The sequence below is a fragment of the Cryptomeria japonica genome, chromosome 2, assembly GCF_030272615.1.
Source record: "Cryptomeria japonica chromosome 2, Sugi_1.0, whole genome shotgun sequence".
NCBI classification, from domain to species: Eukaryota; Viridiplantae; Streptophyta; class Pinopsida; order Cupressales; family Cupressaceae; genus Cryptomeria; species Cryptomeria japonica.
The window spans coordinates 665,802,717-665,813,693 of NC_081406.1; the positions used below are offsets into that span (position 1 = coordinate 665,802,717).

The following is a 10,977-nucleotide window of genomic DNA, read 5'->3' on the forward strand; positions in this document are numbered from 1 at the left end:
ATCATAAGGATCGTTCTATCATTCTATTTCTGAATATATGATGATATCAATATTGATTGCCCTCATATATGGTCAATACAATAGATGGATATTATACTGACTATAGAGATCGCTCTGAATATAAGGGTTCTCCTTGCTTAAGATAATCCTGAATATCTGTTACAATCTGCATGGCATCAGTATTATGATCTCTGATTATTGCTAGATCAATGTCAAGTCTTCAGTATGCATTATACTTCCTTCTATATCATTTTGTCTTGATGATGATCAATATATCTTTATGATTTATATGTGAATGCTAGCTAGGAAAATCGTGAAGTCTTATCAATAAGACAATTTTCCTTGATAAGATTTTGGTGTCACCGGCTTCATTGAGAGAAAATGCAAAAACTAACTATTTGAACTTCTAAATGCTTTGTACAAATTGTCAATTTTATTCACTATCTCGAGGTATTCAAGGTCTGCCCCCTTTGACCACGTGTTTCATTGCTAACTTGTTATTAGGTTAAGGATGGGGACATCACACTACCCTAGGCAATCTAAAAGTTCTCTTCCCAACACAATCAAACTTGCTCTGGTACTAATTGAAGCAGGACAATAACCCATAGCCTTACCAGACTAGGGAAATTGCAGCCAACAACAAAATAATTTCAGCTCAATCAATTGATACTCAACACAAATAACAAAATTTTAGGAGTCCTTGAAAATTTATTGTGGTTGCCAGGAATCATTTTTTATTTTACAAAATTGACATTTATCACAGTCCTTCAACATACAAGTTTTATATTCCTCTGTACACACTATCAAACTCGCGACTTTCACACACTGTCAATTTCTTCCTTGTTTCTTCGTTGCAGAGGGTTTCTTTCTAGCTTCTTGATTATTCTTTTCACAGTCCTTTAACATATAAGTTTTATATTCCTCTGGACACACTCTATCAAACTGGTGACTTTCACACACTGTCAATTTCTTCCTTGTTTCTTCCTTTCACAGGGTTTCTTTCTAGCTTCTTGATTATTCTTTTCACAGTCATTTAACATATAAGTTTTATATTCCTCTGTACGCATTCTATCAAACTGGTGACTTTCACACACTGTCAATTTCTTCCTTGCGCAGGGCTTCTTTCTAGCTTCTTGATTATTCTTTTCAATTCAGCAGGCTGAGCTTGGTTTGCTCTGTTTTGTACTTTCCCTACCCTCATGCCTTGATTGGCTCTATCTTTTTTACATGGCAGCAAACTTTTCCTCTTTGTCATGCCTTCTCTTCCTCATGTCTTTTTCTCTCTCTTTTCCCCTATGCAGCAAGCATTCATACTTTCTTTCTTTTTCAGCGTCCGGCTTTCCAACTTCACACCCTCTATCCCTTTCTTTCGCTTACGCATCATTCATCCCTTGCTACACAGCTCCTTGTCTTCACTTTCTGTTCTCACATTTATTTTCCAGCAGTTTAAAAGTCACATTACCATGTAGCCATTTTGAACTTGGCTTTATTTGCAAAGTGATTTTATTTGCTACATTACCATAATGACAAGAAATATAATAGATTCATTTTTGGTTTGAACACAAATTTGACAAGTTCTACAGTATCCTGAAGAAATACAAACACAAACTGGAAACAAATTAAACTAAAACATCTTGACGCAAACAACCAAACTAAATATATTTTGATGTTGCAGATTGTGAGTCCACCCCGATGCTCCAGCATCACTTTTGCACCATGGGGTTTGGTAACCTTTACGAAGAAACCCTGAGGGTCTTGTTTGCATGTAATATATCTTGCAATTGCTGATTTTGTCTTTAGAGATGTTGAATATTCTTGAAAAAGCATTGGTTCTCATTCAGAGGTCCGAGATTGCCTGGTGACTGTTTGTCTTCTTGCTGGACTTTCCATGCAATAATGTAGATGTAGGCAAATTTTCTCGGATGTAACAATATTGGTTGGTTCAAGTAAACTTGATTTAATTCCAATTTTCGTTATTGATGTTTGAACCAGCTAATAGGATGATTTTTCAGATTTGATCTAGTACCAAATATTTGACATGGTGTTGGAATCAACCAACAAGATGTTATGGAATCCTGTTCATAAATCAATGTTTTGTGTCCAGACAAAGAGAGGCATAGAAGACAATCCATAATCTAATTAAGAGATTTATCTACTTAAGTAATATGTGAATTATTTCAAACATGCAATTAAAATAGATTAAACATATGTGGAAGCATCATTATGCATTCAATAGATACAAAAAATAGCAGCAGAAGCTCCTATATTCATCTTGGACAAGATATGTTACATGAGAATACAATGTTGGTCTCAGAAATCAAAGGTTGTGTTTGTGGTTTGAATCCTGAGAAGGAATATTTGCCATTGAGAGATGCAAGGTGTGAATATTCAGTGTTATTCGTTGGGAATGTGGTCTTTGCAGGCTGTAGGATAGTAGGAGCTGCAAATCTACTGTGATGATGTGAACTGCCCTTGGGGAAGGTGCTTGTGGTCAAATTATTTAGACATTTATTTTTGTTAGTAATCCTTTATATTAATAATATTTTCTTCGAAACAAGTGGCACAGATGGTAAGCATGTTTCAGATTCATGGATAGATGGGGCCCTAATTCAGATAATGGCAAAGATTTTAACCTCCTTTCTCATGATGGAAATGTTACCACTTATATAAGCATGCTTTCAGGCCAATCATTGATTTTCTTCAAATGGAGTCCCAACAATATGATAATAGTTTGCCACTGATATTTTTCATTATCTTTAAGCAATCTGGCTTACTAATTTATTCATGAACATTGGCTGTGGGAAGAAGATGCTAATGGTAGTACATAATATATAATACTCCAATCTTTCTATATTTTTAGGTAAAATAAGTTTTGGAAAGCCTAAAGTCAGGAACTAAATGCTTTCGCATAATGTATTACACATGATATGCTGGTGTTGACTGGGCATGAATGATTACATGAAAACCAGGTGTTGGCATTGAGTGGGAATTGATGTCATCTCACTACTTCAAAGTGCCATCTGGGTCATGATGAGCCAAGCATGGATCTTGTTGCATCCTTTGTAGTTCTGTGATGGCTCTTTTCTACATAAAAGGAGGTGTATAGTTCTACTCTTATTGCAGACCCTCGTTTCTTACTTTGTATAAGACACATAAAACCTTGTTTGGTCAGAAGATTCTATTTTTGTATTCAATACAGAAGATTCTGTTTGGTATCAGAAGCTGACTGAGGAGGAACTTCAAAATCAGAGGCAGAGAGAAGATACGTTCTGTTAGTTTCCTTAAATTCTTTACTGTAGTACTTATTGAACAAAGATTTCCACATTTTACAAGGTTTTAATTTTACAGATGTTTAACAACATTCAAGGCACAAATATGTTTGTATATTCTTTTGTTTAAGGTAGAATTGATGCAGATACAATAGGTACTTGGTTTAGTGACTTCGAATGCTATTTTTCTGCAAATAGCATCTTAGACAGTGAGAAGATAATCTGCATTACTGAGGGTAGCTGGTACCTGTCAAGAACTGGTGGGATTCACGTTGTTAGTATCATGCAGATCATATAGCATCTTCATAGACCTCTTCTTTGCGTAACTGTAGCTGGCTGGTACCTGTCAGGAACTAGTGGGATCTCTGTTGTTAGAATTGTGCAGATCATGTGAAATTTGGGGAGATCTGTTATAACTTGATACTTTTTTCTGACCTCAAGGAAAAATGTGTACCATGTGAATAACTTCAGTGACCTGATCATCAAGTGGCTGAATTGCTACGAACAGGATAAGGTTGTGCACGGTTAGACCAACATATCCTGTTGTTTTGCTTGCAAAACTTTCTATATGCAATAATGAGAGAAATTAAGTTCGTTAATACCATCATGGCTTGTGCCCAGATTAGTTTCCTGGATGTTAAGTTATCTGGGGATTGCTTTCTAAGTTAAAGGTATTGAGTTCTCTCCAGGAATATCCCTGGTACGACTGGGTTCTCAGCGAACTTTCTTAATACAGACAAGTTACAAACAAGGGTATTGGTCAGGCAGTATTTGGGATTGAAATGCCATTCACTCCTGGACCATTTAGTCCAAGAGAAGTTCCTTGATGTTCTTGGTACTGGATGGAATTTTTTCTAAATTTGTTCTTTAAGATGTCAAACTTAACAAAATGTCACAAATAACTAGGGCCTTGTCTACTGGGCTAAGATCTACTGCTGCCACAGTGAGCATAAACTAACAGTAGAAGAATAGAAACGGATAACTGAAGTGCATGTTAAAGAGAGGCACAACCATAACTTTATATCCCATAACAAATGGAAAGCAAGAATTTTTACTGTAGGTAATACAATTTGCCCCTTCAGGTTTATGCACGAGAAGCCATATGCAATTCATTGTGCTAATTTTTCATTCTGTTTCAGAACAGATTTAAAATGAGTCTTTTCATTAAGGAATATTTTTTTCTAGTGCCCAGTAACTACAAGCTGATTCCACAACATCTCTAGACAGGAAGTATTGTGGATATATCGTAAAAGCCATTAACGTTTGCTTCTATCTTTGAGGTTAGGTCATTTATTTATTTACCAGCTTCTGTTTCACAAGATTGTCATGCTTGGTTGAAATGCTTATGTTGAAATATTTCATAATCACTAAGGTAAGGTTTAGTCCACTTGCATTGAAATTGTGTGATTGTGAAGTATGTTTCGTGGTGCCATATCTTCTTTATTAAAGGCTTATTGCCTGAACATAAGATGAGACAGTTAACCAAAATCATGGCTTATTAGTTATTTGAAAATATCTTATTTAAATATGGAAATCTAGCTGGAAGCTCAAAAAAACTAAATGTATTTGTCAATGAAATGCAAAATATTGAAATTATATTATAAAGACAACAATTGGGGAAATAGTAATATATATGGGTAGAGATCAATGTGATCATACAAATCTTGAGAAATTTCAGTGAACTTGATGTAAATGTTTGTCTGCCTCCTTGGGGTAAGCTCTTTTGCAGGGACCCTCAAAGAGCAATATAGTGTGCCTGTGTTCCTTGAATAGAATTGTATAAGTATGATCTTAGAGCAAGTGTCAATTGTAAAGTTTTCTAAATACCACTCCATTGATTACATACAAGCTTAAATTTCATGAGATCCTGGGTGAATTATCATGACCAATTGAGATAATTTGTTGTTTTGTTAAGTTTGGCATAATCATTTTGCCTTGAAATCCTCTAACTGTGGTAATACAATATTTTCTCTATAAGGGATTCATTCTGCAAACAAAATATTTGTGACCTAGACAACCTAATAACATACTTAGAAAGCATCAACATACTTTGGAATTGGCTCCAAAATAACCTGTTATTTTGATGTATCAGATTGCTTTCTTTCATCTTTGAACTCTGTAGTCACATAAATCTGTCCATTTAATTAAATGAATATTTACTATTTATTTGATTAATAAATCCACTAGCTAACAGTTAATTAAATTAACATTTAATTAATTACTCCTCAACTATTCTCCTATTAATTAAATAAATTATTGAATTTATTTCAATTAATTCATTAAACCAAATTTACAATCAATTAAATGAATAAATCCTATTTATTTAATTTAATCCCCTTTCCTATTTTAAATAAATAATAAAAACATTTATTTAAATCATTGAATACCCCCTCCCACTTGCATTCTCCTACAAATGCAAGTTGCAACTATAATTGAAATAAATTAATTTTATTTTAATTTAAATCCTATTTTCCCCCACCCACCAAACCCACTTGCAATCCTAAATCCCCTTCTAGACCTTTCTAACCACTTTCTAATCATTCCTAATTAGCCTAACCCATTTCTTAAATATTGTCACATTCTTAAGCAACTTGAAGTCACTTCTCAAGCCTTCAAAGTCTTTGAAAATCATTTAATGCTTTATGTGTTCAACAAGCTAACCCCTAAAGTCTTCCAAACCACTAATGACTCTTACATGACCATTAATGGCTCTTACATAACCATTTATGGTTAAATCCGTTCGCCCCCCATGGTTAGAAACTTTCCCTCTAACTCAACCCTCATTTAACTCATGGGTCTCTTCAAACATTTATTGTTTTGACCATGGTTATCCTCACTAACTCTTGCACAAGAGTTTATCCATTGGATAAAAATATTATTTATTGGATAATGGCTTTATTCATTCAACTCAACATTAACCTTACCTCCCAAGTTAACCTTCAGGTCATGTCAACTATTTAATGCTTCTTCCCTCTCCCCTCAACCCATCTCATATTGACATTTGTCATCTTGAGATTGTGTTGAAAGCCTTCACATAGATCATAATCCTTTCAATCCTGACCCTTGTTGAGATTATTCAATCTCAACCATCCATTTCTCCATTTTTCCTATAAATAGAGCTCACATTTCTCATTTTCAAATCCTCAAGCATCCTCAAGCATCCTCAAGCCTGTAGCCAAAATCCTAACTACTTGTATGCATCTAACTTATAGTGAATTTTTTAGAGCATTTAGCATAATCATCTATATTTGTCATTTTGGGCTAAAATTAATATTAGATAATTAGATAATATATCATTTTAGCTTGTTCACATTTGCATTTTCATAATCATCCATTCTACAATCTTGAACCTCCATAAGACATCTAGAATGGTGCAAAAAGCTACTGAGAGCTACACTCATTTGGGAACTTGCAGAGGAGAGGAACAAGGGAGGAGAAGTTACAAGCATGGTGGAAGGCATTTGGAGATTTCTTAGAGCATTTATACTCTTTGTTAAGCTCTCTATTTTGCTTTTAGTGTCTCTCTTGATATGCTTGCTTAGGATAGTGTTTGATTTCTGATTTTCTAACACTAAGAATTGGTTTCTTGCTTGTTTGTTGGGGTTTGTCATCCTAACCATTCCTTTTTGCAGAGCATCAAACTCTATGTTAAAAGGTTCATTTTCTGTGCTAATTTAGTCTGCTTTATATATGAATATGAAGTATTGCCTTCAAAATTAGGGGAAGATGCTGCAATATTTCAATTCTATTCTTTTCTAGCGAGGATTGATTAATATGATGGAATGCTCTTTCTTTGGATTGATATAATATGCTTTCTTGCAGTTTCCATCTGGATCATGCAGCATCTCTTCCTTATTTTTTGGAGAAGGTGAGGTTCATTTATATCCCTACAATCGAGACAATTATTCTTTGGTCTGCTTGTATCTAATTTTGGGTCATCTAAGAATATTAATCAATCAGTGATATGCAGACAACTTTTAATGGGCGGGTATTCATGACGCATGCAACCAAAGCTATTTACAAACTTCTACTTTCCGATTATGTGAAAGTAAGCAAGGTTTCTGTGGAAGATATGTTATTTGATGAACAAGACATTCTTCGATCGATGGATAAAATTGAGGTGAATTTTTATTGGTCTTCATTCGCTTCTGAGATGATATCATACTTGTGGTGCTTGTGATGCAAAGTTTTATTGTAGAAAACTTCAGGGATTTTAATTTTTTCCTAATCAATCTGAAGCTGCTGTATGCTCAGGTAATTGATTTCCACCAGACCCAGGAGGTGAATGGCATCCGTTTCTGGTGTTACACGGCGGGGCATGTCCTTGGTGCAGCAATGTTCATGGTTGACATTGCAGGGGTGCGTGTATTATATACTGGTGATTACTCCCGTGAGGAAGATCGTCACCTTCGTGCTGCTGAGACTCCACCGTTCTCCCCTGATGTTTGCATAATTGAGTCGACATATGGTGTGCAACTTCATCAGCCTAGAGCTGTCCGAGAGAAAAGATTCACTGATGTTGTACACAGTGTTGTGTCTCAGGGTGGAAGGGTACTCATTCCTGCATTTGCGTTGGGTCGTGCTCAAGAGCTTCTATTGATTCTTGATGAATATTGGGCAGCACATCCGGAGCTCCATAATATTCCCATTTATTATGCGTCTCCTCTTGCAAAAAGGTGCATGGCTGTTTATCAAACATACATCAATGCAATGAATGATAGAATTCGTACTCAATTTGAAGGTTCAAATCCATTTGATTTTAAACACATCTTACCTCTGAAAAGCATTGAGAACTTTGAGGATGACGGGCCTTCAGTAGTCATGGCTAGTCCAGGTGGCTTGCAGAGTGGTTTGTCGAGGCAGCTCTTTGATATTTGGTGTCATGATAGGAAGAATGCATGTGTGATTCCTGGGTATGTCGTTGAGGGTACGCTGGCAAAGACTATCATGAATGAACCAAAGGAGGTGACATTGATGAATGGTTTACAAGCTCCATTAAATATGCAGGTCCACTATATTTCCTTTTCAGCTCATGCTGATTTCAGCCAGACAAGTGCATTTTTAAATGAGCTACGTCCACCTAACATAATTCTTGTGCATGGAGAGGCAAATGAGATGGGACGCCTTAAACAGAAGCTGCTTTCTCAGTTTGCAGATCAAAATATGAGGGTTTTGTCACCAAAAAACTGTCAGACAGTAGAGATGCATTTTAATGCTGAAAAAACGGCAAAGGCAATAGGTAGGTTAGCAGAAAAGACACCTGAAGAAGGCAATCAAGTGAGTGGTTTACTGGTGAGAAAAGGTTTCACGTACCAGATAGTGGCTCCTGAAGATCTTCATGTATTCACTCAGCTTTCAACAGGAACTGTTACACAGCGACTATCAATCCCATATAAGGGAGCTTTCTCTGTACTTAAGAACCGTCTCCAACAATTGTACGAGGGTGTAGAAACTTCAAATGATGAAGTTCCTACTCTTAAAGTCCATGACAAAGTTACAGTGAAGCAAGAAGGAGCAGATTATGTAGTGTTACAGTGGGTGTCTGATCCCATAAGTGATATGGTGTCGGACTCCATTATTGTAATGATGATGAATTTCAATCCAGAGTCTTCCAGGGCAAAGTCACCTGATTCGGATCAAAAGGAAGGCAAGGTAGAGAAGGATTTTAGTAAAATATTCCAATCGTTGTTTTCTTCTTTGTTTGGAGACGTTAAGGAAGAGGAAGGAAAACTGATTGTATCTGTGGATGGGATTATGGCCACAGTAGACCATGCAAACAATACTGTTGCTTGTGAAAATGAAAACCTGAAGGAACGCATCAAAACTGCTCTTAATAGAATGCGTAATGCCATTAAACCTATTGGTTCTCATTAATTTTCTTCCTTTTCACGATATTTTAAGAAAAGGAACTATGAGATGCCTCTTATGAACATTCATAATTTTAATGTGGGATTACATTGTTTTTTACCAGAAGCTAGCATAGTGGCTTCGCATTTTGGCAATTGAGAATGACTGTATTTGAATCTCTACATCGTGATTTTTTGTCGACTGGGTACTGGTGGTACGGCTGAGAATTTTCATATGTGGAACACCAAAGAGTAGATTCCTCCTTGAGAAAGGGAAAACCATTATGCATTCTTCACAGATTAAATGTTATTTTACAGATAAGAACGTTAGCTTCAAACTTTCACACTAGTGGGAGATGGAAATGTCTTATTAAATTTTGTCAGTTTTATTGAAAAGTCTTGAAATTGGGGTGTTCTGATTCTGTTAGGCTTATAAAGCTTGCTAGATAATTTCTAATTATGGAGAAAACCCTGCTTTCAATTGTATCAAGCAAAAGGTAGATATTACACCTCCGGAGAAAGGTGTGCTTGGAAATGGGGATTTGGTGAGCACTTGAATTGTATAGTTAATCTCTGAAACAATTTCCATCGATATTTAACCGATCTTGTTTCAGGTATTCTCATTAGATATTTTTTATTGCATGGATTTCAAAATGGTGAAAAACTCCATGTGTTTTGGAGATGTTCAAGGGATTGCTACGAAGAGAATGTATCTTAGCTTTTAGACTATAATCAAACGGTCAATGTCATTTAACATTTTAAAGAAGCTGAAATTCAAGTAATGATATTTATCACGTTGAACATTCAACAGTAACTAATGAAAAATGAAATGGAAACTTGAGTGAAATAGTAAAATGCAAAAGCGATTTGGGTTTGATATGAAACCCTACAAGAAAATAAAAAAAAATGTCATGCAAAAATTGCAACAAGTAAATAATTATGATTTTGCTAGCAAGATTCAATTGTGTAGTTTTATTTTTCGAGTCAAACTCACTGACCCATGTTTCATGTCATTTGGGTTTGACATGAAACTTGTTGATGTGTCTTTTATACACGATCAAACATAGAATAAAATTTCATGGTATCTTATCCTCTCTTGAACAAAGTTTCCCCGAATGCTGAAGATTTCGCCTAAGGATCAATCAAGGCAACTCCAAGGTTCTTATATGTAGGGTCTCTACGTATGGATAAGCTCTTGTGGTATGATGTGATTATGCTGGAATCACAAAGAGGAGTTACATTCGAATGTTTGATCTTTTAATCTGCTGGAACTTGAACCGTAACTACTCAACGAGATAATAAAGAAATAGCAAAAGGTGAAAGGCTCAAAAAGTCTACTTTAAGGCCTAGAATGCAAGAAGATGGATGAATGACTAGTTGTTCTACTGGGTTGGGTCTAACCATCAGGTTGAACAATCTGACACCAACTCAGTGCAATCTTCTAAGGGATGCTTCAAATATGTTCAAATCGTTACACCATCAGACACTGATCACCTTTCATGTTAATGCATGAACAATAGACGCATAACAATTCGAGAATAAACTCATTCAATGCCAGTTGACCACACAATCAGTAAAAGGTTAGTGGTTTGGACTAGGCGGATTCCACGCGAGTGCATTTAGTAACTTCCTTTAGTCAATCTAATTATCTATTATCTAAAACGAAGATTCAACAAGAGACCATGCATATTGCAAAGAAACGACACACTTCACCATAACTTCAATGAAAATGGAGTTCATTTACAATTTAGGCAACAATTTCTTGCCTTCTCCTCCTAATCTACTCTAATTGCTATTCTATTCACTATTCTAGCTACTAACTCTTAGTTATTCTAACCTCTATTAACCAATTATTCACTATT

At 35.6% G+C, this 10,977-nt stretch overlaps 1 protein-coding gene across 6 annotated transcripts in view; it reads left to right on the forward strand.

Moving 5' to 3' along the window:
* LOC131053127 (cleavage and polyadenylation specificity factor subunit 3-I) overlaps positions 1 to 9,531 on the forward strand; it is a 76,518-nt gene extending 66,987 nt beyond the window's left edge. For all 6 annotated transcript variants that reach the window (XM_057987741.2, XM_057987742.2, XM_057987740.2 and 3 more), the window contains 3 exons: positions 7,092 to 7,137; positions 7,240 to 7,389; positions 7,524 to 9,531. In XM_057987741.2, the coding sequence (XP_057843724.2) occupies positions 7,092 to 7,137; positions 7,240 to 7,389; positions 7,524 to 9,143 (1,816 nt within the window). In that variant the 3' untranslated portion in view covers positions 9,144 to 9,531. The remainder of the gene's footprint in view (positions 1 to 7,091; positions 7,138 to 7,239; positions 7,390 to 7,523) is intronic.
* Positions 9,532 to 10,977: the final 1,446 nt, after the last annotated feature.